The sequence below is a fragment of the Crinia signifera genome, chromosome 11, assembly GCF_055691185.1.
Source record: "Crinia signifera chromosome 11, ASM5569118v1, whole genome shotgun sequence".
Lineage (NCBI taxonomy): Eukaryota > Metazoa > Chordata > Amphibia > Anura > Myobatrachidae > Crinia > Crinia signifera.
The window spans coordinates 110709965-110736537 of record NC_139227.1 but is presented as its reverse complement, the minus strand read 5'-3'; the positions used below and the strand labels follow the sequence as shown (position 1 = coordinate 110736537).

General features: G+C 41.8%; 1 protein-coding gene across 5 annotated transcripts in view; it reads right to left on the bottom strand.

Moving 5' to 3' along the window:
• METTL15 (methyltransferase 15, mitochondrial 12S rRNA N4-cytidine) overlaps window positions 1-26573 on the bottom strand; it is a 203283-nt gene that overhangs the window by 16655 nt on the left and 160055 nt on the right. For all 5 annotated transcript variants that reach the window (XM_083164228.1, XM_083164227.1, XM_083164225.1 and 2 more), the window contains 2 exons: window positions 19472-19663; window positions 15533-15711 (listed from right to left, as the gene is read on the bottom strand). In XM_083164228.1, coding sequence (XP_083020354.1) covers window positions 15533-15711; window positions 19472-19663 — 371 coding nt within the window. The remainder of the gene's footprint in view (window positions 1-15532; window positions 15712-19471; window positions 19664-26573) is intronic.

The following is a 26573-nucleotide window of genomic DNA, read 5'->3' as shown; positions in this document are numbered from 1 at the left end:
ACATGCCACATCTGCCCTACCTGCAGTTCAACATGTTTTGCCCAGGTGTGTGTCTTTTTGCTTTCAAACCTGAATCAAGCCCTTGGTTTTATAACCAGTTTAGATAAGATTACAAGAATAGGCCATTTATTAGACCAGGGGTAGCCAACTCCAGTCCTCCAGAGCTACCAACAGTTCACATTTTCCAGGTCTCCTCACAGAATCACAAGTGAAGTAATTAGCTCCACCTGTGGATCTTTTAAAATGTGTTAGTCAGTAATGAGTGCACCTGTGCAGCAGCTAGGTTGTCCGGAAAATGTGCACTGTTGGTAGCTCTCGAGGACTGGAGTTGGCTACCCCTCTATTAGACCCTTCATTATAAAAGTCCCTCACCCCGCCTTATCCTAAAGTAAGAGGATCTAAGCACCGCTTCCATCGTGAAGTGAGGATCTAAGCACCGCCTTCATCATTAAATGAGGTATTAAGCACCGCCTCCATCATGAAATGAGGTTCTAAGCACCGCCTCCATCAAACAGAACTAGGAGACCATTTTTGCTGTAGACTTTCCTACCACAGCTCTTTTCCTTCGATAACTAACCAGATAGGGAAATACAGTGACAAAGGAATGATGGATAACAGCCACTCTTCCCAGTCAGGACCCACATTTTACATAAACCATTCATCCAGGGGAAGAATTGTACTAGAATCAGAATCAACCATGGAAACTTTGCCAATGCAGCTACTTGGAATGTCTGAAAATCCTTTGTTCTTCACATTGCACAGTTTGCATTAACATCCATTACTAAAACTCTGTGTCAAATTCCCAGCATCTGGCAGCGTGTTCTATAACCCAAGGATTTGCTTTGTCAAGGTAAATCTAAAGTCTTCCTCCCCCTTAGTTCACATCACTATACTAGTAAAAGGAATTTAAAGCAAGAAAGGCTCTTCTTGGCTGTTACCTTTGCAAAGTAACCATTGGGTTACAAAACACTACAGTACATGCCAGTGAGATCTCATCACTAATACATTCTGTTATAGGCTAAGAACTTTGCAGAGAATTCTATTAATGGATTTTAAAGTGAACTGAGCATCAGTTAGACAAAGGGTTTCCTGAAGCTTCGGTGGTGAACTTTTCTACATACACATGGAGCCAGCCTCACCTAGCCATCTCTAGATAGCCATGGTGAGCCATGCTGAAGAAAGGCCTATTGTTCTCAGCTGCAATACAATACATAGAACAATAGAGTAGGGGATTATCAGAGTAATACCATTGTGAGGATACGAGTTCTTCAATCACTCAGACACCGAGCAGATGAAACCAAAATATGGTTTATTTTTATCACAGCACACACAAGTAGACAAACACAGGAACAAGAGGCAAATGTAGCATATAAACATTATCGGGTAGCAGTCCAAAATGGCAGTCCTTGTAGCAGCAGTTCCAAAATGGCAAAACTATCACTTATTCCACACAGCAGTGATAGCCGAAACCTGTGTAAATCCACACAGCACAGATGCTCCACACCAGAGCTTAGTAGGATGCCCCCTTCCCGGGCAAACGATGTGTTCCACAAGATCCAGTGGAGGGTATGACCCCTGAGCCAAAATTGCGACTAACATGAGGAGCCGGCATGTGTACAAGTCATTTTAAAACCTTCTAAATTCCCACGCGTGCACAAACCAAAAGTGGGCTTGCAGTGGGTCTTGATTGGTGGATTCAAGAGTCAGGTATATCCCCCTCCCAGCTACTGCTGCTGCCCCCCCCCCCTGCTGGGTCAGGCTCCAAACAGTCTACTAGAGTCCAGAAAGGCACAGAGGAGTGTAAATACAAGGAACAAACACCAGCTGATTACGTTGTGTGCTGATCACCCCCTGTGAAGATTGTCCCTCAGCTATCACCCTCCTGTAAATAGCAGGAACAATAGTATGGTAATTGGACATAACATTTTGGTGAAATCATACACTGTTCTTTCCTGGGTATTTCCTGTCCAACCATATTTGGGAAACAGCATCTGATATAGAGTGTAATACTATATGATATACAGTGTACTACTATGGTTCTGGAAATACACACAGATTTGGGGGATAGAAATATCTACGGAGAGGAAGAGGGTACAGACGGACTAAAAAGTACATTAATCACTACACCTAATAAAATATAATAATTACAGTCTTACAGTGAGTCTGATAACTTCACAACCATTACTTACTTAATCCTATTAAAGGGCTAGATGAGGATGGCTCAATCTGTAAGGCACACCAGTGCTAACCTTAAAAGTTGAATTGCAGTGGTAACATACCAGGGTTGGCTGGTTTACAACAAATATTGATTATTTTTTTTTTTTACTTTGCTATGATTACAGGCAAAGACTTCTTATAAAAGACAATTATAAGGGAATCCCCCTGGTATTATATCACATTATTGTTGCTTGAGGTCTTCATTTGAGTAAGCGGAACCAATGTAGACAATTCATACACAACAAACAAAGACGGTGGGAGAATGAATCAGCGAGGTACTAAATCTGCCTAGCATCAAGACTCCACAAACTCCTCCGCTAACAATCCTGTAGGACAGGACAAAATCACAACTAACAATCTCAATCTGAAAGGGTAAACAAATCCAACACATTAAAAATGCAATATGCAGAGAAATAGCTGATGGTCTTATGTAGTGGTTCCCAACCCCGGTCCTCAAGTACACCCAACATTTCACATTTTCTAGGTCTCCACACAGAATCGCAATGAGCTCCTCTGTGGATCTTTTAGAATGCGTAAGTGAATAATAAGTGCACCTGCCGGGTGACTTGGAAAACATTAACTGTTGGGGGTACTTATAAACCGAGGTTGTAGTCACTGTTCTAATCTCCTTCATGGATTTTTTTTTTTCATTGAAAACCTTCAGTCCAATGTCTGAGTTCACTTTTATGGTTTAATATGTTTTTATGTCTACATATGTCAATATGTTTTAATATGTACAGTAAATATCCACTTATATTGAGATGTAACAGGAATAGTAAGCAGTAAAAATAGGTATATTGAAATATGTGAAACAAATCATAATCAAATAATAACAATTTTGGATTAAACATGGTTGATTAAGAGTTCGAATAAATAGCAATGTTTTGCAGTATTAATAAAACAAGCAGGATTGTATTTTTTTTAAAGGACATAACCTGAATCGTAATGTCTGTAACATACACTGGACCCACAAACAATGGAGGATATTGTCTGCTTATCTAGCTGGTTCATGCTAATTGTGGCACAAGTTAGCATTATTGCATCACAGCACCAAAGTCATTAGTTCGATTCTCTATGAAAATCAATATCCGTATGAAGTTGTATGGAATTCCATCCATTCCAACTCTCTAAGAAACAGTGGAAGCCTAACTGTCTTCTTTAAAAAAAAAAAAAAAAAAAACTTTATGTATCCATGTGGTAGGGAAAACAGATTGTAAGCTCCACTGGGGCTGGGACTGATGGGAATGTCTAAAGAGCCTATGTACATAGCTGATAATATTGGGCCTCATTTGGAGATAGTATGCACTGGAGATAGTATGACAGTTACAAATCGGCACATGTGGCGGTCTCCTTCTGCAAGACTATTTGCAAACCTTCCTTAATACTCTGGCATTTGGGGGAGTGGCAACAAGCACTATCCTACAAATGCGGATATCATCCCCATTTTGTAGACATGACCAGGCTAGGTTCTGCATCTTTAGATAATTTAACCCTGGCTGTGCAATTCCGCGACCATAAAGACCGAACGCCGCAAAGGTGATCTGATGCGTCTTTGGATCACAGAATTCGGATTGCAGATACTGGCAGGAGGTGCCTTTTCCTACAGATGCCACTTGCAGCATTAGAAAATGTATTGCACAGCCGCATCCTCAACCATATAAACAACCAGTCCCATTGTGAACTATACAGAGAAAGAGTTTTGTGAAATACCTGAAGACCATTCAAAGAAAATAATTCCCATAGGAGTAAAAAAAACAACGCAGGTCAATACCCAAAACCGTTATTTACCTCCCTTTCTGCAGCTCAAGAACAAGTCGAAAGCCTGCGGCAGCCAGCAGAAGCATTTGGAATTTTAATGCCTGCTGCAAGACCACTGATTGGATGGATGACAATTTGTCAGGGAATGGACACTTCAAACTTGCTATTGACTAAGTGGACCTTAAACGAGTGTCCTCCATGTCTTGGCGTGCCATGTGCCAACTTACTCAAATTAATGTACTCCATTTTCTTTGCATTAGGAAAGCGACCAGTTACAATGGTACCAAAGGGATAAGCATCCCCTGAATGACTGGGTTCTTAACATACTTAAGAAAAGAAGTAATTTTAAAAAGTTACTTTTATTTCTAAAGTTTCATAGTTCTAATATCTGCTCATACATGTCTACAATTCAAGTCTCGGTGTACATTCACTACATACAAAGCATCACAAAATAAATCTGTTTGGTGCTATGCGGATCAAGAGATAATTTGGCTCACCGATTGGTGAATAGGGAATTGCTGTTACTTTATATATGAAATTTAGGCGATAATTCAGTACCGCTCGCTAAGCAGCAGTTTTTCAATGCTTAGATAGCGGCTTAACGACACCTGCCGCCCGTCCGAACAATCGCTAATCGTTTCATGATTTCTCCTGCCTTCACAGATAAAAGGCAGTCTGGACTGACCTTTATTTACGAGCGCTATGATGAAGACGTGATGGGCAGCTGACGTCTTGTGACATTAGCTGCCTGCATTCCCAGGGGACTGCTCAGCGTTTTATGGGGACCACGCCCTCCTAGCCCTCCCTCCCCGTAGTGAATGGCCTGATGGGTGTGTAACTCCCCAAAGCCATCCACTGTCAGGGTTTGCAGATGCGCACAAATGGGCATGCGCGCACCCCGACCATCGGGGCTGGAGCTGAATTCGGATCGCTACGAGCAATTCCTTAGTTCACTCTTATGACCCTATGCATCATATTACCATAATGGTGTGGTGAAAAAAATCAAAACAAGTGTCAGCAGGCAAAATTATTATTGTAAATCACTAATAAAGTTGTTTCAAATAAATATTTCCTTAATGACGATATCTCACTTCCCACATTTTGACTATTCATATTCGTATATGTAAGATATGAATATTTAATCATTGGATCACTTTGTCATCTCCCCAATTAGCTGACGTACAAAGGTTATTGTTAAAGACCTTCTACTTCAATAGGTTCTCTTCCCTAATTGAGAAAGGTGTGCATTCTATAGGAAATGGGGTCAATACATTGACTCTGAATGATTGAGTAAACCCTCTGATCATTTACTTAATCCTTCTGTGTATGGCCATGGTCTGGGGTGTTCTGTATTTCGAGGAAAATTGTATGGATCGTACTGGATCCGATATCTATCCGTATGTGGGCATCTGGACTCTGAGGAAGTGAAATGCATAGTCCCGGTTGAGCACTATCTTTAAACCGACGGCATTTTCACTATACAGATGGGGCTATTGCCCCCTATAGCACCAAATAGATTTATTATGTTTGTATATAATGAATTTACACTGAGTGAATTGTGCATGTGTATTAGAAGAATATAGAATTAGGAATGAAAGTTTATTTTAAAATGACTTCTTTCCATAAAAGTGTCCCAACCAAGGGGCACATTTACTAAGATGGCAGTTCTATTGAAGATAAGATGTTGTCCATCAGATTCTGTTATCTTCTAGAAGGTGCTAAATAAATTATAAATGGAATTGGATTGGTTGCTATGGGCAACTTCCAATCTTCTGTAGAACTCCCTTACTGGACCCTGCTTTTCTGCTAGTAGCGGGGTGAAGTTTAATATTAAATAGTTCAATGCTCTGCTAATTAAGTTGGGGATAAATCAGTTATTATTACAATCCACCCAAAGCTAGCGTTCTGTTGTCATGGTAACAGCTTTGTCCTCATTATAATACAAAAGACAGCTAATCATCAATTATAGGATGAAAGTAGTTTCATATAAAGTAGACATTCATGGCAGATCGATCTTAATAATGTAATAACTGAATACAGAACAGAAGTGTCCGCAATACATCTATACTCAGTGTGATACAAGTCGCAATATACATTGGCCCTCATTCAGAATCATTCGGTTTGGGGCGAACAAATTCAGCCCTGTTCCGATGTTTGGGGCTCTGCACATGTGCAGCTTCCCTTTGCTTGGCTGCAACTTGCATAGTCGTCAAGCTGTTTGCAAGGATTGTGGCGGACAGTAGTGGGGACAGCAGTCACCCATAGAAAAAATGTCCCCATGAAAACATTGGCTGTTCCCATGGGTACTTGGGCGGGATGATGTGTGCTGTAGGACGGGCGGTTGATGTCACAGGAAGTCAGCCCCCCGCAGGTTACCGAGAGTTACGTGTGACTCTTTAGCACCTTGCTTATTTTTGGGGACTTTTTAGGTTAAAATATGTCTTCTTTGCAAAATGGAGTGAATAGGATGCTGAAGCAGCTTCTGCCGATTCAAATGATATGCTGCATGTCTATTTTCAGAGTGTGGAGAGCGCTAAAAAATAATAAAAATATATAAAAAATGATACGCTAAAAAGATGTTAATGTAGATTTGTTAATGGGCATTGGATTCTTTGGTAAATAAAATTGTGTTGGGAGTGGAACCTGTAGAATAAACAAGTTAGCGATTGGCAATGTTTACACCCTTTTGGGGAAAAATTATGTTATGAGTAGTTGGATTTACCGGATCGAGGTCCCTGCAATTACCCTGATTTAGCTCCGATGTGTTGCGCTTCCATAGGTGCGGGGTGGAAGCAGTAAATCCAACTACTCATAACATAATTTTTCCCCAAAAGGGTGTAAACATTGCCAATCGCTAACTTGTTTATTCCACAGGTACCACACCAACACAAACAAATATACATTAACATCTTTTTAGCATATCATTTTTTATATATTTTTATTATTATTTTTTAGCGCACTTTACAAAAAACTCCAATTACTTAACTTTATAAGAGCTGCTCCAAATCTAGCGCAGAACCACCAAGCCCATTCCATATATTCAGAGAGTGACTGTTGCTGTATTTGCATAAGAAATGGAACATTACAGTGTTTTCCTGGAAAAAGTTGCAAAAAAAGATGCCCAGCGCTACAGAGTTGTGCTATTGCATGGTGCAACTAGAAGGGCCATTTAATGTGAGAGGAGGCTATGGGTACATGGACACATCAGATGAGTTCATTTACTAAATTTGGCAATGTGCACTTCCAGTAAGTTTAACCCCTTCAGTGGCAATCCTGAGAATTTTCCGGGCTGTGCCTCAGTGCCCAGTCTGGCAAGACGGTAAAATTCTCGGGATTGCCACTGTTAACAGCCGGGCAGCGCTGCTGAGTTCAATCACTGAACTCGGGCAGCTTCAGTGCTGCCCGGCTCCCTACCCTCTGCGGCGCCTCCTCCTCCCCTCCGGGTTTTGTATGAAGTCCCCGGCGCCGGTTTATGACAAGTCGTCTGCCGGGGACAGGGACGTGGTGCGGGGGGCGCAGGTGGTTTTTTTTAAGGAAGCGCTCCCCATAAAAAAACTCGCCCAGTGGGGAGCCCTCCCCCCCAAAAAAAACAACACTGAAGGGGTTAAAGATATCTTTTCATACTCTATTTTGGAAAGTTAGTAAGTTACAGTATGCCTGAGTGCATAAATGTATATATTAATATATTCTATACTTAATAAAGACATACAAGTATCTAGATTACCATACGTCATGTGATAGTATAACTCATTTTAAAATATCTATTAGGTCTTCGTGGTCCGATATTAACTCTATTGAACACATTACTATACATATAAAGTTCTGCTAAGTGATGAATTTAGACCATACCTCTTACAAATGAGTGGTGAATATCAACAGCCTATTTACTACAGGCTAATGAGATGGGAACTGGTTTTCGTTCTTATTAATCAATGAATGTTAAGACATTGGTGACCAAAGTGCGATTAATTAGTACTTTTTCAAACTGATCAACTTTGACGTTGCAAATTGTTTTCCCATTACGCTAATTTGAAAACCAGTTCAGACTACATCACAAAGATTACGGCTAGGAAGACAACAGGGAGAGAGACTAATTACGGAACAAGTAAACCATGCAGATAATCACATTCGGTCTCTCCTTGGCTGGCAGTGTATCGTCATGCAAGGGTTAAGAGATGACTGATCAAATGCAACTAGCAACACCCAAGACGACACATTTAAAAACACAGCATGTTCCGTGAGATGAGCCGAGGGGTTTATAATGACAAGAGAGGAAGCGCACGGTCACAAGGCATGGCAATTAGGACTATGACTCACCGATAACCAATCAAAACAGTGCTACCACACCTGACCATTGACTTTGTGCAGCAGGTAATTGAATGTGAGTACTTATGCTGTACAAAAGAAGAATTATTTCAGAGTTTTTATTTCATTTCAAGAACTACCGTATGAGCTTCACAGAACTTAGTAGCTTATGGGGAGAATGTTACTATGTTCTGTTTATTACACATTCTTTAGAATAAAACACAGTAAAGATCTGTGCTATGAAATTCCATAGCCTGAGAGAAAAGTTTCCATCATCATGACATACAATTTAAAATACTTTATGCTGTTGTTAGCCTGTCTTCTCGTTGAATGCCATCTTCTAGTTATCAGCCACATCGGATCACGAAAAGCTAAATGCAGTTCCCTTTCAATAGATTTTCCAACATGACTTCTGATGTGCATAGAATAAAACTTTCCTCCAAGATAATATTCATGTTATCCTCAAACTATTAAATGAGAATATGAACTATAAATATCTGATGCATCTTGAACGGTTGGCTTAGGGGTATATTTAGTCAAGAGAGGGTTTATAGAAGTGAAGATGTGGTGCATAGCAACCAACCAGATTACAGCTTATTATCTTCTAGAACAGGGATGATCAAACCTGTCCTCGAGATCTACCAACGGTCAACGTTTTCAAGACTACTTGTGGGTCTGTAGAATGTGTCGGTTAGAAACGAATGCAGCATATGGTTAAAATTGTGACACTTTGTAATAACTGCACCTGGGCACAAGCTGGGTGGTCTGGAAAACATAGTAGATATCGAGGACAGGTTAGGCCTCGCCTGTTCTAGAAGGTGCTAGACAAGCAAGTAGAATTTGATTGGTTGCTTTGATTAACATCTCAACTTCTAAAAAACAGAACTTCTAAATATACCCCTTAGTGTACATATAAAGTGTACATATAAAATCGATGATTCAAGATTTTTCCACATAACTATGCATTGGTACAGAGTGGCACAAACTGCTGCACTGGACTTGTGTTATTCATCCATGTGGCATTGATTACCAAGAGTGGTCCTGTCATTTGTAAACTCTCAAAGTACTTGATATGGTAAATAGCCAGTGGTGGCTCCAGAGGAGAGGCTGCAGCACACTTCAAAATTCAAACAGGGGACTCACATCAACTTCCAGTGAGTCAGTTTGAAATGTCAGTTGGTGGCAGTAGCTGGGGCTCCCCTATTAGAATAGTGCTGCAGCCCCATCTCTTGAGCCACCACCGTAAATAGCCCATTAGCTAAAACTATCTGGAGATCAGCTAAAAGCTAACCCTGCCAAGCATTACATTTCAGAGCATGGTAAATCAGCAGCTCCAACAGGGGAATACCAAGTACTGTAATAACTCTTTTACAGCAAAATCTTCGATCTGTCCCAGTATTTGGAACACGGTTCCAAGTCAGGTCGGATCTGGGATTTGCTCCATTTACACTGCTGTGCCGACACACAGTGGAAACAGGGACTGTGCTTGGAGATGACATCATCTCCAAGTGCCGGGACTGCTGATTGCCATGCCGGGGGCCCAGGACTGCCATGCTGGGGGCAAGCCCAGCACCAAGGTAAGCTGCTGGGCTACCCTCAGCCTCCGTGCAGCCCCTAGCCCCCATATGCGAGGTGAATGGATGCCACACACATCCTCCCTGCCTCCGCTGCTATCTGCACAGTACAGCAGACAGCAGCGGAGGCTGTGTGGGCCTCCTTCCCAACCTCCATACATAATGCAGGACGCTTCCCCATTGCTGTAAACGGGAGAATACCGTATATGTGAATGTGACAAAAATGGCATTTAAATGGCAAATTACTGTTTTAGAGCTGCAGTGGGAAAGGGTCTTTATAGCTCTTACCCATTTAAAGACCCGTTTACAAATACCTGGTCTTTACCCGTTTAGGCAGTGGGAAAGCAGCATAACATGTTTCGCTGTCATCGTGAGGACACCTCTAATAACTAGAGGATATACTACTCCCTCCAGCGAATATAGCTCATCCAGCAAGGTTTATGGATTCCCATATATAATCAAGCGCGGACTGCATCGGGAGATCCTATTATTATTATTAAAGCATAAAGACCAGAGGGATCGCTAAAATGTATAAGTATACAATTTCCAAATGTCCTTTATGAATTATATTGTATCATTTTATGGCTAAATATTTGTGTACAACTGTTGATATTTAATTGCTAAATATTTTATTATATATTTTTCAGACTAATAAATCATATTGTAATACTCAATTGATCCAATCAGATCATTAGCACTCCACACCCTTGTGGTTTTTCTTCTTCTACAGCAGTGGTCAGGGAACTCGGTCCTCATTACCCCACGCAGTGCATGTTTTGCAGGTCTCCTCACAGAATCACAAGTGAAATACTGTAATTAACTCCACCTGTGGACCTTATTAAATGTATCTGTGAGTAATTAGTACACCTGTGCACCTGCTGGGTTACCAGCAAAACATGCACTGTGTGGGGTAATGAGGACCGAGTTCCCTGACCACTGAAATTGGGGTTTGACACCCCCATAGTGGGAGCAGCTTGGCTCAACACACATATAGGTGCCCATTTTCTTTTCTGACCCTTCGGGTCCTAAAGAAAGCCCCTTTTTATCTAGCAAGACAATGACACAAAGCACACAAGTCATTCAACCAAAGAATGGTTAAAATTTTGGGAAGGCCAAGAAAAAAGTCCTGACCTTAATCCAAAAGAAATGTTGTGGAAGGACCTGATGCGAGCAGTTCATGGGAGGAAACCAACCAACAGATTTGAAGCTGGTTTGCTTATTGCTGCACAAGCATGTCATACTAAATACTGAAACCAAAGGTTCATATACGTTTGACACTCACAGATATCAATCGTCCCTTTAAAAATGTAAGCTCCTACGAGCAGGGTCCTCTTCCATTATGTGCGTGTCCTTCCCTTACTTAAACAATCTTTGATGGGACCAAATCCCTAACTTGGTGTCTGTTGACGGAGCTATATGTATGTAGCCTGTACCGGTCCTCTACTGTATTCAACTGTAAGTCATCATTTCCTGTTTTTTTAATTCTTTATGTACTTTGTATTTGGGTTCTGTGGAACTCATGTGGTGCCATATAAATAAGGATAATAATAATAATAATTATAAACGCTGCTCCTAACCTCTTTTGAAGGAGTTCAAGTGTTTTACTGGCAGCCACTAGATGGCACCTGATGGAGCAAATCAAGTGTTGCTCCATTCAGATGCGCACAATTGTTGGCGCGGACATTACTGCTATGTTGTTCTGTTATTTTGAAGGAATGGGAACTAGTAGTATATAAGAGTTGTAATATTGTACAGACTTCATGAGTAGAACTGTGTTTGAAAAAACGCCATGAAAACCGTTGTAAAAGAGAGAAGCATAGGAACAGCGCAGCCAGTAGGTCAAGACAAAAGAAGGTTTGGGAAAAGAACAGCGTTGTAATCAATAAATCAATACCAGTAATTAAAGTTGTAAGTAATATAATAATACTGCTGTGAGAATAATTATTTTATGTTACAGTTCTATGACCATTTCTGTATTTATAGCTATATAATTTCAAGAAAACTTTCTCACTTAGACTGTATTTATTCAATGCCGTTTCTTTTTTGTAATACTAAACTTAGTTTAATAACATTCTGTCTTTGTGTTCTTACAGAACTCACATCATATAGACTTGATTTTTATGGTGATTTAATGCAGAAAATTATCTGCATTATTTTAGTTGTGTGACTCTAAAGTTGTATTCTTTTCCTTTATGATCACCCATGAACTATGACATTTTGCTGTATGCTCCTTCCATTATATATGGTGCAACAGAACCCTTGTGGCATTATATAAATTATAATAAGTCTGTGTGGTCCCATTAAATACTAACCTTTATCTAAAAAAAATAACCACATAACTGCCTTCAAATGGTGAAACACACTGTAGGCTTCAATATTTTATTTAGTACTTGTTAAAAGCCCAACGTGACGGCTTCTGCAATGTACTTTCAGTCTGAACAGATTTTACATTCACTTCGAGCTGTGACAGTTTTTAGCCCATAATCTCTACACTCCACCTCTAGTCCCTATCTGCTCGAACCTTAAATTTCTGTCTTCACAACGCCCTCTCTCCATATCCAGCAAGTGTAAGAGATCAGTGTCCCTGCAAAAAATGCTTTTAATTTCTGTTAGTTTAGCACATAAAGGAGTGATTTGGTCCATCGAGTGTCCGCTAGCATTCAGTGGCGGAACTTAACCTCACACACACACACACACACACACACACACACACACACACACACACACACACACACACACATATATATAACTGTACAGTGGGGCAAAAAAAGTATTTGGACAGCCACTACATGTGCAAGTTGACCCACTTAAAAAGAGGAGTGAGCTCTGTAATTTCCATCATAGGTACACTTCTACTGTGAGTGATAGAATGTTGGGGGGAAAAAACAGGAAATCACATGGTATGATTTTGCAACAATTTATTTGTATATTCTTACAGAAAATAAATATTTTGACACCTACCAACCAGCAAGATTTTTGGAACGCACAGACTTGTTACTTCTTCTTTAAGAAGCTCTTCTATCCTCCACTCATTACCTGTTTAAACTGGTTATCTGTATAAAAGACACCTGTCCACACCCTCAAACAGTCAGACTGAAACCTATCCACCATGGCCAAGACCACAGAGCTGGATGGAATACAAATAGGGTACTACATGGGAGTAAATGTAATTTTTAAATCAGGAATTTAAAACAAAAATTTGTAAATTGGCAAAACCTGTAGCTCAGACAAAGTAATGAAGTTTGTTCTGTTTGAATTATTTAATGTTACTGAATATTTGTGTCCATTTTCCTGGGTTTGTGAGCAAATTGCTCTTTGTCATTTGCTCCCATCCAATTCCATATTTTTATTCCATCCAACCAACTAGTTGGATGGTTGTATGAAAGTTGGGCTGATGTGTGGCCAGCATAAGGACACCAGGGGCAAAATTGTACAGCTGCACAAGGCTGGGATGTGCTACTCCACAATATGCAAGCAGCTTGGTGAGAAGAGTTCATCTGTTGGCGCAATTAATAAAACATGGAAGAAATACAACATCACTGACAATCTCCCTCAACCTGGTGCTCCATGCAAGATCTCACCTTGTGGGGTATCAATGATCTTGAACGGTGAGGAATCAGGTGTGGTATATGGCCCCGACATTCGGGATCCAGACATTAGCCTGACGTTGGGATCCCGACTGGCCGGACTCACGACAGCAGGGCGAGCGCAACAAAGCCCATTGCGGGCACATCTCCCTTGTGGGGGTCGTGGACCCCCACGAGGGAGAATAGCCGGTGCCCGTCGGGACCCCGAGTGTCAGGGTTTTGACTGTCATGATCCCAACTGTCGGGAAACTTTCCGGCACCCGAGGAATCAGCCCAGAACTACACAGGGGGACCTGGTCAATGACCTTAAAACAGCTGGGACCAAAGTCACAAAGGTCACCATTAGTAACACACACCATTAGTAACACACTGGCATGGATTAAAATCCTGCAGCGCCCAAAAGGTCCTCCTTCTTAAGCCAGCACATGGCCAGTCCCGTCTAAAGTTTCCAGTGACCATCTGGATGATCCAGGGGAGGATTGCAAGAATGTCATGTGGTCAGGTGAGAACAAAATAGAACTTTTTGGAATAAACTCCACTCGCCGTGTTTGGAGGGCATCCCAAAAGCATCATACCCAATGTAAAGCAAGTGGTGGAAACATCATGCTTTGGGGCTACTTTTCTGCAATGGGGCAGGGTGACTGATCCGTATTACGGAGAGGATGAATGGGGCCATGTATCGTGAGATTTTGGCCAAAAAGCTCCTTCCCTCAGTAAGACCACTGAAGATGGAACGTGACTCGGTCTTCCAGCATGACAATGACCCCAAACACACCACCCAGGCAACTAAGAAGTGGCTTCTTAAGAAGCATTTCAAGGTCCTAGAGTGGCCTAGCTAGTCTCCAAACCTCAACCACATCGAAAATCTGCGAAGGGAGTTGAAAGTCCGTGTTGCCCGGTGACAGCCCCAAAACATTATAGATCTAGAGAAGATCTGCATGAAAGAGTGGGACAAAGCACCTGCTACAGTGTGTGCAAACCTGGTCAAGAACTACAGGAAACGTTTGACCTCTGTAATTGCCAACCGAGGTTATATTACAAAGTATTGAGTTTGAACTTTTTGATTGTCCAAATATTTATATTCTGCAAGAATAGACAAATAAATTGTTTCAAAATCATACCATGTGATTTACAGACCTCACTCATCTTTTTAAGTGGGTCAGCTTGCACAATCGGTGGCTGTCCAAATACTTTTTAGCCCCACTGTGTGTGTGTGTATATATAATATATATATATATATATATATATATATATATATATATACACATACACACACACATACATACATACATACACACACACACACACACACACACACACACACACACACACACACACACACATATAGCCTACTTGGTATAATATTATTGGTTCAAAACCCCCCCCCCCCCCCCCATGGTATTTATTTAACCCTTTTCGTGCCAAGTGACTGTGTAGGTGAAAAAATTGCCACAGAAACATTTTTATTCATCACAATGACCTGTAATGTTACCTAATACAGGAAATATATATATATATATATATATATATATATATATTTTTTTTTTTTTTTTTTACACATTTTTTTATATGAATTTATATAACAAATGTGAGCGGATATTTGAACATATTTAACAGGTGTTGGCACTCAAATGTTTAAACATCCATTTTTTATTTTTGGGCCCCAAAACTGCAAGAAACGTACCAAGTTACATATATTGAAATGAGTAGGCAATGTGTATTTTGATAATGAAAAACAATGAATCCCGAAGAGAAGGACAAGGCTGAAATGGGAGCATTAAGCAGCCAGAACAATCATCATTTCCATCTGCTTCTGCGGCTGCACATCCCGTCTCCAGGTGCATCGATGTAAAATCAGTTCATGTACAATCAATAATTAAACTAATCAGACAAATATGGGGGAACAAGAAGAAAAAAAATGGACATAAAAAAAATCTCTAATAAAATTAAAATTGACATTAGACATAAAGCAGGAATAGGCCTGCTTAAATCCTGAATGATTTCCAGGACAAATAGATCCCTTTGGGACCTTAGGGATTAATATATTTTTTTCAGCTTTTTTCAGACACGGTGCAGAATTAATGAGGGTACCTGCAACAATGCTGGCAAGCTGCTGAGTCCTGGTGATGGGGTATATGCTACGTGCTTGTACGATTGCTGAAGCTATTTTCTTGGCGTGTTTCTCCTCCCCGTATGTTTTCAGGATAGACGCAAGTGCCTGTTGATCTAAAGCATTCACAACATCAGCAGCGGTGGGCATGTCAGGATACCTACGCACAAGGAGAACCAATTAGTTTCCTGACGTCGGTTTTCATTGACAAGAGGTGAAGCTTCATAGCACAGAGACACAGGGAAATAAAAAAATACACACACGCACTCTGCATAGGTGTGCCTCGGAGATCTTAGGAAGACTGGAAGCAGACCTGTGAGAACGCTGGTGTAGATTCAGAGACTCAACCTTTAAGTCATCATCGTTACTAGTTCCATGCTCGTTCAGTCAGGAACCTTTATTTTCAGCATCCTACCACCCACCTTTAGTGACACATCATCATGCATGTACGTCTATCAATAGATATCTATCTTTAGTGTGTGTATATTTATACATAAACAAACACACATACAGGTTGAGGCTCCCTTAAATCCCCAAATTTAGGAATGGTGAGTGCAGTGAGTCAGTGCCTTGCATGTGTGTGTGTGTGTGTGTGTGTGTGTATAATGTTCAATCTATCACCCTGCACCTTTCAAAACCCATGCAGTTCCTCTTTCTTGCCTGGGGTGTCACTGTTTGCTGTGGTGTGTATAGAACAGTCCGATCTGTATCGCAATACGGACCAGACTGTACTAAAATCACCAAAGCAAACAGTGACACCCCAGACAGGAAAGAAGAACTTATGTATGTACAGTATATATATATATATATATATATATATATATATATATATATATATATATATATATATATATATAGATATATAGATGAAGGAAAAAAGACTGGCACTCATAGGTCTTTTAAAGTTTGTATTAAGCAAACAGTGGAACAACCAACGTTTCGGGGCTGCGCACCTTTGTCAAGGTGTATGTGAACAAATTACAACAAAACTGTGCTTACCTTAAATAGGGGTGAGTGAATAGGAGGCAGCGTGGCATGCTGGGCCAAGCCTGCTCCATCTGCGGGTCATAGCGCCGGAAGTGTCCCACAGGAAGTGGTCACTGTGCCGTAATTAGGACGTGCTATGGCGCGCAGGCTCTAGCAGCGCCGGAAATGACCTACGAGTGTCAGTCTTTTTTCCTTCATCTACACTGTTCACCGAGACAGGCACCGGGGCAGCTGCCTATACAGAGTGAGTGCCGGACCGTACTACAAGTATATAAATATATCTATCTATCTATCTATATATATATATATATATATATATATATATATATAATCTATCTATATATATATATATATATATATATATATATATATATATAATCTATCTATATATAGATAGATATCTATATATATATATATATAAATATATATCTCTAGATATATCTAGATATATATATATACATATATATATACATACATACATATACACAAACACACACATCTATTATTGCTGTTATGAATGCATTTTGGCCGTTTGGCTAATGGAGCAAGAGCAGGGGCACAACAGACAGCAACAGCACCCAGACACACACACTCTCCTAGGACGCTAAGATTGGAGTGAAGGGAGTGTGGTTGTGCAAATTACCTTGGTTCAGGCATAATGCTAAGGTGCGCAGCTGCCAATGCCCCCCCCCCCCCCTTTTTACAGCTACAATGGGTGTGTACCCAAGAAAGTCTTTCCTCACAGGTACCGGTCTCTGTGGGAGGGGATATGCCTCTTACAGATCACATTCAAACCCCACCCATCCACATTCACTTCCACAACCCCAGCAGCATCAAGACAGGGAAAGGTAAGTCCACATTCTCTCTAACCCCATTGCGGTGCTTGTGGTTGCTAGAAATGTCACCAATCACTGCAAGGCACCAAGCCGCAAGAGCATCTCTTCTGCAGCCTCCGGGAAAGGGTTACTATTTATCTATAATCTAATTATTTGAACATACAGGAATAAAACTTGCTTGACTGACTATTTTTGTTATGTTTGCAGCCTACACACTGGAGGAGGAATTTAAGATAACATTTATTACACATTCTCTGTTCTCGGCATATGAAGGAAAAGTGGGAAGAGGATTTTTTTCTTTCCTCAACAAAACTTTATAATTGGACTTTGACTGCTGATATCTATTAATTTTGCTCTTTGCACAATTGTCTTCTACACTGTATCTGTGCATGATGTGTGCTTTATAAATTGGCTAGACAATTATCCAACAATGAGACCAGCGCAGGCTGCTCCCTGTGCATTTGATGGGACACTTGCTTAAGTTTTTTTTTTTTTTTTTTTAAACCTTGAAATAATATTTTTCATGTATATTTGTGACATTTGTAACAACACTTAAACTGAAGATGGCATTTCGCAATTATTTGGCCAAAAATATAGCAAAATCCCCATTTTAGAGAACAAAAGGTTGAAGACTTGTATTCATATTAATTGTTGAAGGTCCTGAGACAGAGAAGAACTGCGGTTAGCCAATCACGTACTGACTTCTCTTCACTTCGGAAGCCACTCCCTGGGCATGGTCACATACAGAACTCGGAGAAAAGGCAATGAGGTCGGAGTCACCAGTTCCTTTTGCTCCTCAGCATAAGGTTACAAGTCTATATCCTGACAAAGGGAACTGTGCGGAGTTTGTATGTGTCTGTGTGGATTTCCTCACAGTGCTCCTTGAATCAAAAAAAGTATCCTTAGGGTGTACATGTGCCCATGTTAGTACCGATTGTAAGTGCGACCAGGGTAGAAACTGACAGTAATGACTGAAAATATTCTCTGTATAGTGCGGTTTAATATGTGGCATCTACTGTGTATAAGTAACAGTTAACAAATAAATGCAAGTGTCCGAATGGCAAAGGCTGCGAAATGACTACTAAACAATATGAATGTTCACTACTGCTTGTGTCAATAATGTTTTGGATGCTTCACAAGCAAGGACACCTCTACTAGCAGGGTGGGTAGTGCTACTGTCCAAGATAAACAACCTTGAAAGCAGCACCATCACTACCCCGTTGTACCAGCATTTGACTAGAGGTGTATTTTAAACGGCAACGCAAAGCTAAGAGAGACAATTAGAGCCAACCACTATAAGTGTCATTGGGGTGCTCAGCTCTTTCTTGGTGATGCAGCTCAACTCACTAATATCCCCTTTCAGACAGAGGAGAAAATTGCTGGTTCAAGCTTTTGGACCTGGTAATTTATCATGTCAACCTGTGAGCCTTTCTGTGTGGACTTCCGAACTGGGTTGAAGCCCTGGGAATTGTGACTTCGGTTGAGCTGTTGGCAATGAAGGACAACCTGAATTGACACGGCAAATTAGTAGGTTCAACTGCTTTAGCTGCCAATTTCTTCTTCTGTCTGAAAGAGGCTCAAGTTCTGGGACTGAAAACCAACCCCTTCTTCAAATGCCTGTCAACAGAAGTTCCGACTGGCCAGCACAAGTTGGCATTTCTGTCTGCTATTGCCCTGTCTAGAAGTGACCCACTCCCCACCCATACAGTTTGTTTATTTAGTTACAGTTTCTTACATAGCGCAGCAGATTCCGTTGCTCTTTACAATAGTAAAGAACAACGGAAATGCAGGTGAAGGGGCGCACTATCAAATAAAAGGGAAATCTCCTTATAACAAAAGATCATCAGCTCTCTTTGTGTTTTTTTAACGTTGGCCAAAGTAAAAATAACGTATAGGGCAATTTAACATTTTATTTGAAAATTTAATGGAAAACTTCCACCATATTTATGCCTGCGTAGAACCTTGATAATCCTCTTTATGGATGGCAATTTCAATGGCAATGCATGAAGGTTATAATAAACATGTTATGTTAATATAGCCAAAAAACTTTTTTACTTTTACAAAATAAATTTCACTCTGTGTAAAAATTCAGCTTACCGGTCATGATCCATTCTCATGTCTAAGGGACCATCTTTGCTGAGTGCAAAACCTCGTTCGGGTGTGTCAAACTGCATGGAGGAACATCCAGCATCTATCAGAACTCCATCTAGCGTCCCAGGTTCAACCCCCATAGAGAGAAGAAGGTCCTCACATTCACTGAATCTTCCCAACAATGGCTGTATCTGATACCTGGTTTAAGAAATATATGTTTTAATGTTTTAACACAATCAAAGTGGTGTAAAACTTAGCTAATAAGCATGATACCTCTAAATATGGGTTCACAGAATGTATATGAATGTTACTAGTACTGCAGCAGTTATGGGGCTACTAGCATGATATCATAAAACTCATTGCAGTGCCACAGGTGACCATTATTCAACCTCACAACACACCGTGCTGATATCTGTATCTGATATCATGCACTGTAGATCAGTCTTTCCTCTCTGGGTGTTGCGGTCTACTTGGTGCTTCTAGTACAGTCTAGTCCAGTGGTAGCCAACCCTAGCCCTCGAGAGCTACCAACAGTTCACATTTTCCAGACAACCTAGCTGCTGCACAGCTGCACTCATTAATCACTGACACATTTTAAAAGATACACAGATGGAGCTAATTAGCTCACTTGTGATTCTGTGAGGAGACCTGCAAAACATGCACTGTTGGTAGCTCTCGAGAAATAGGGTTGGCTTCCCCAGGTCTAGTCTGTATTGAGATACAGTCCACAATGTGATAGAGACACCACAGCAGATAGCAACACCCCAGGCATGAAAGAGGAACTTCACAGGTTTGTAAGGTGAACACTAGTTTTGAAACTTTTCTTTTTTTTAAATAAAGTGTTGGATAAGTTTTAAATAGATATTAACCTCACTCAATCAAAGAAAACACCCTCAATTTCTGAGAGGTCTTGGGAAAAAGTATTATCCATTTAAGTGGTTAACCCCTTCGTTGGTGGGGTTTTTTCAGGGAGCGCTCCCCACTGGGTGAGTTTTTTCTGGGGAGTGCTGCCTAACACAAAACCCACCACTGTGTCTGGACGGCGGCGCTAATCAGGAGCTGGGCAGCCGCCGAAGCTGAGTGCAGCACTGATCTTAGCATTTAGCGGCGCTGCCCGGCAAGGGGGAGCACAGGCAGTGGAACTCCTGAGAAATTTCTGGGTTTGCCAGTCTGCGCACTGGAGCAAACCCCGGAAAATTCTTGGGAGTACCAGGGAAGGGGTTAAAATGCAACAAATGTTAGCTTATATTGACCTTTTATTTACAGGCGGGTATCACTCTAGAAGGGATCCTTAAGCTATAGCGCTTATCAGGGCCATCTTTCCTTCTGGGCTAGAAGGGCTACTGTCCAGGGGCCCCAAAAGCATAGGGACCCCAGAGAATCCTAAAGTATCCCATACATAGGTCCGATTTAATCTGATTCCGATGGTCAGGATGATATATCAGATTATATTGGGTTAAATTGGATGTGTTTGACACCAGATACGATCAGATACACGTTCCTGTGCAGCACGTATGATATATTGTAATGTGATCATCAGTGGCATATCGTGGGTGCTAAAAAGCGATGTATCGCATCCAATTCACCTTGAACTACCCTGGCAGCTCCTTGGGAGTTCTTTCACATGTGATAAATCGGATGGAGACCTCGCAGAGAGCTGCCGGGGGAGTTCAAGGGAAAACAGGTCGGACCTGTGAATGGGGACAGTGGTCGCACTGAATGTCAGGCATGACGTCATCAAACCCAACATTATCAGTGAGGATCAATGAGAGAGCAGCAACCGCCGCAACAAAGAAGACAGAAGAGAATAAATATGAAGGAAGAAGGCAACAGAAAGGTAAATGAAGGGCAACAAAGGGTGAAAAGGGGGAACATATGAAGGGGAGAGAAAGTTGAATGATGGAGGGAAAAGCATGAAAAAGGGGAAAGGTGTAAGTAGGCAGGGGCTCCACTGCACTGCATTGCCCAGGGGCCAATAATGCTGCTAAGATGGCCCTGGTGCTTATACGTCTCTTTCCTCTCACTTTTTTTTAAAGGGCATGGAAATTTGAACTCTTCTATTCAAAAATATTTTATTTCACATTTTATTACAATATTATATTTCAAAGGAAACCGCCAACCAGACAGCAAACCGGGTCAACTCGAAACGTTAATGACTTTAACGCTCACTAATCAGAACACAAGGGTACGGATTAAACATTCAGTGGAAAATTGTCCAGCGTGAAAGTCTACCAACACACATAGCCGATGGCTATTTAGTCTGCCCACAGTGAATGCAGCTCAGTGATGTTTTCCCACATAAAAGGGATGAGGATATGAAACTGCTTTCTGGACCACTTGTATTCCCTAAAACAAAGTTCTACTGTCTGCAGCAACTGCAAAAAAATACTAAGGAATGATAATGAGGCTTAATGAAGCGGATCACGCTTGGTGCACACTTGTAGAGATGAGTAACGCTTGCTTTGTCGTTAAATAACATGGGCCTATTTGCTAAGGGATAAATTTCTTTTTTGGGGTGTTTTTGTTTTAATAAGTGGAACTTAAATTCTAATTAAATATTTTCACAGAAGCACAAGTGAAATGAAAGTTACAAAAATGAACTACAAGTGCCATCATGTGCTTAATCCTGGCCTTTTGCATGATGACACAAGTGCAGCGTTCATTGCAGTACAGATATACGGAGATCTGCAATGTGGTTAGATCACAATAAAATCTCTGTTTGACTAAGTGGTGATAAATCAGCCATTGTAGCTTCCCCTGTCCATTTAAAGGGCTATATGACCAGCAACACAGAACAAAAATATCATTCATGGTGGCATGATGTATACCACTTTCTTCAAAGTTCTTTTGATTCAATAAGTTCACTGCTCTATTGCCCAATGTCACAAAAACAGCTTTGAGCTTCAGGGTTTTCAAAACAACCCCTTCTCTTGAATGGATTCACATTAGACTGATCTGTTCTGCCCTACAATTAAAAGAAAGTCTATATATGTAAAAAAATATAAGACAGCTGCTTTGATTAGAGCATAAACACATCTAGACAGAAACAGTCTACAGCTGGGTACATACTAAGAGATATTAAATGAAATTGCTTATTTTGGCCCTTCTAAGCGATATAATTTGTTAAAATTAGTTGGGCGCCCACTAAGCTATTCGCGGGGCACGATACGCTCGCCACCCTTTCGGGCTTGGTGGCTCGCTGCGCTCGTCACACTATATAAAATCAACTCCACGCGGACATGGATAGTGGGGGTATGAGTGTACTAACTATAGTGGGCGCCCAACTAACATATAAGTACCATTATTATTTATTTATTACCAGTTTCTTATATAGCGCACACATATGCCGCAGCGCTTTACAGAGAATATTTGAACATTCACATCAGTCCCTGCCCAGTGGAGCTTACAATCTATATTCCCTACCACATATACATGCACACCGACATTCTAGGGTTAATTTTGTCTGGAGCCAATTAGCCTACCAGTATATTTTTGGATTGTGGGAGGAAACCGGAGTACCCGGAGGAAACCCACGCAACTACGGGGAGCATATAGAAACTCTGCACAGTTAGAGCCATGGTGGGAATTGAACCCATGACCTCAGTGCTGTGAGGCAGTAATGCTATAACCATTACACCGTCCGTGCTGCCCCGTATATATATAACACATGGTGGGGATAGAACCCATGACCTCAGTGCTGTGAGGCAGTAATGCTATAACCATTACACCATCCGTACTGCCCCGTATATATAACACATGGTGGGGATAGAACCCATGACCTCAGTGCTGTGAGGCAGTAATGCTATAACCATTACACCATCCGTACTGCCCCGTATATATAACACATGGTGGGGATAGAACCCATGACCTCAGTGCTGTGAGGCAGTAATGTAACCATTACACCATCCGTACTGCCCCGTATATATAACACATGGTGGGGATAGAACCCATGACCTCAGTGCTGTGAGGCAGTAATGCTAACCATTACACCATCCGTACTGCCATCATTTGTAATATAGTCCAGTGCGTATGCTCAATATTGTTCATGATGCATGCTCCATTGGGCAGCTGCATGTATGGAGGGAATCGGTACATCTATCAGAATGAACTTAGGTCTACAGTCATTAGGTCGACCCCACTAGGTCGACTGGCAGGAAGGTCGACCTGACTTAAGGTCGACATGGGCCAAGGTCGACATGACTTAAGGTCGAATTTGCATAAAGGTCGACATGAGGAAGGTCGACTGGTCATAAGGTCGACATGGGTTTTTCATGTGTGCTTGGTCATCTTCCAGTGGCAGGAGACAGAGGTGACTGTTCTAGCTTAAAGCTTCTGGATCTCTCTGCACCGTTTGATACAGTGGACTGTGGGAATCTGGTTGAGTGTCTGTCACATCCTAAAATGGTTCAAATAATTTCTTACCATCACTAAAAGTTTAGTCTAGAATCTGTGGGGTTAATTTACTAACATTGGAGTTCTATTGAAGATAGGATTTAGCCCTTCGCAGAAGATGCAGAAGATACAGATGAAGTCATCCTCATCTAGCCTTTTAATAGGATTAAGTGAGCCAGAGCTGTCAGACTTAATACAATGATAATCCCCTATTTTTCAGTATACAAGCTACATTTGGACGAGAACACAAATAAAATGTTGTTGCCTTGTCTAATACTGCTATGCAGATAGTACACAACTGTACCTGTCCTTTGTTTCCCGGGTACCAAGAACCTAATAACTAAATGGCTGAGTGCCAGTCGGCTACGATGGAACCCTGAAAAAACAGAGGTCATTATGACAGGACCTCAAGATTAAAGGAAAAGACTGCAGCAAAAAAACGGGTACTTGTGGAGTATCACGGCTCCCACGATGGGCATCGCACATGAAAAAATTGCATCGGATGCGATTGCATGCAATTTTTTACAGAAAAGCATCCAAATGCATTGAAATTAGTATGAAACATGTTCAATGGCCCCCAAATGGCATTTTTGAGGCTGTACCACCCCCACTATCAACGCGAACCCGAAGCGTGGCGAGCGCAGCGAGCCCGCGAAGGGCGGCGGTACACGTCCTACGACCTTTTCATACCCCCACTATCCACGTCGGTGTGGAGTTGAGAATAGAAAGTGTGGCGAGCGCAGCGAGCCACCGAGCCCGAAGCGTGGCGAGCGCAGCGAGCCCCGCGTGGGGACGCGGATACCTTCACAGGTATCCGCATCCGCTCGCGGGCTTCACAGGTGTCCGCGTCCGCTCGCTGGCTTCACAGGTGTCCGCGTCCGCTCGCCACGCTTCGGGCTCGGTGGCTCGCTGCGCTCGCCACACTTTCTATTCTCAACTCCACGCCGACGTGGATAGTGGGGGTATGAAAAGGTCGGAGGACGCGTACCGCTGAGCTCGCCACGCTTCGGGTTCGCGTCGATAGTGGGGTGGTACAGCCTCAAAAATGCCATTTGGGGGCCATTGAACATGTTTCATACTAATTTCAATGCATTTGGATGCTTTTCTGTTAAAAATCGCATGCGATCGCATGCGATGCGATTGCATGCGATTTTGTCAAAAACGGCAAAAATCGCATCCCATCGCATGCCACTATATATGGCATGCGATGGGAACCGTGATAATCCACAAGAACCAAAAAACGACCTGGACTTACATTTGGGGGTTCAGAATAATAAAACACTGATCCTGTGTGGAATCTTGACATTGTCCTGGATGGTGGCTTGACACTTGAAATAGTGATCAGCCACAATCTTATCATCATTCTTTCATCTGAGGAATAGCCAGAATCACCCACTAAAGTTGTGTACACAGGGGATTCAGCCCTGGCAATTTCGGCTGAGCCCCACGCTTATCAAGATGTACTTAAGCTGTCAGAGAGACCGCTAGCTACATCCTGCCAGCTGCGGTCAAATTCACAGTGTAGCAAGAATATTCTTGCTTGCACTGTCTATTTGGCAAGGCGATAGCGACGCTGCGGAACCGGTTAACAAACAGGGTGATTCAGGCAATCCTACTAAGCCATTTTGACGATGTAGTCACAATCGTTTAGAAGAACCGCCCCGTGTGTACACCCCTTTACTTCCCTCTGAAGTCATACATGCTTTGCCCCATCTCTAGACTACTGCAATGCCCTCTCTACGTCGGTTTCCAGCAAAAGAAATGATCCACTTACCGCTAGTAGAAAATGCAGCTATCAGGCTTTTAACCAATCAGCCCCATCCCAGCCATGTAACACCCATTCCCTACTCCGTCCTGCTGCCTGTTAGAAGGTGAATCTATTTCCACATTGGCTTACTATCAAAACCTTACATAACCAGGACTTAAGGTGTCTAAAGCAGCTTTTTATTCCATATGGCCTGTTTGATTACTAAGATGTGTAGATGAAGGACTTTTAGCGGTACCTAGAATCTGTCAAAATTCATCTGGGCGTCAGGGTTGGATGTATCAAATACAAACAGTGGTAAAAACAAAGACTTCTGGGATTTTACCGCATTGTCATATGTAGGATTCGCTGTCCACTGAGTTTTCGATACAGACAGAAATGGCTGGTGTTGCCCTATAGAAGCTTATATCAATGACCCTCACCCTCCCCCTCACCACCTCCTCCTGTCAAGGCAGCCTGCTGGTGTACTCTTCGGACGTAGTGACCTCCTCTTCCCTAGCAACAGTGACTTCACCTTCCAGGTGTAGGTAGGAGGAGGAGACTGGGAATCACTGCAGACGGCAGCAGCAGGAGGTTCCCGGGCGTAGGAGGTGAGAGACAAGGGGGGACCCTCTCACCCAGTACAGGTTGCTTTGCATATGGCAGCACTTTTCGCAAGAGCTGTAGTTCGTGATCCTTATCACATACAAATTAATACATATGCGATGGGTTTCAATGCGGTATTCGGCGGGATGTACTCCCTATTGTTAATACATCCACCCTCAAATTTTAGCCATGCTTCTCTGACTCTATGGCACTTGCTTCCCCACATAGTTTTAGAGGCCCTCACTCTAGAAGCCTTCAAAAATAGACTCAAGACTTTCCGGTTTACTCAGCATTTCTGTAATGTCCCTTTAATATCTCCATGCTCTCTATATTTTATCCAATAAATCTGTATTATGTTATTTCTAT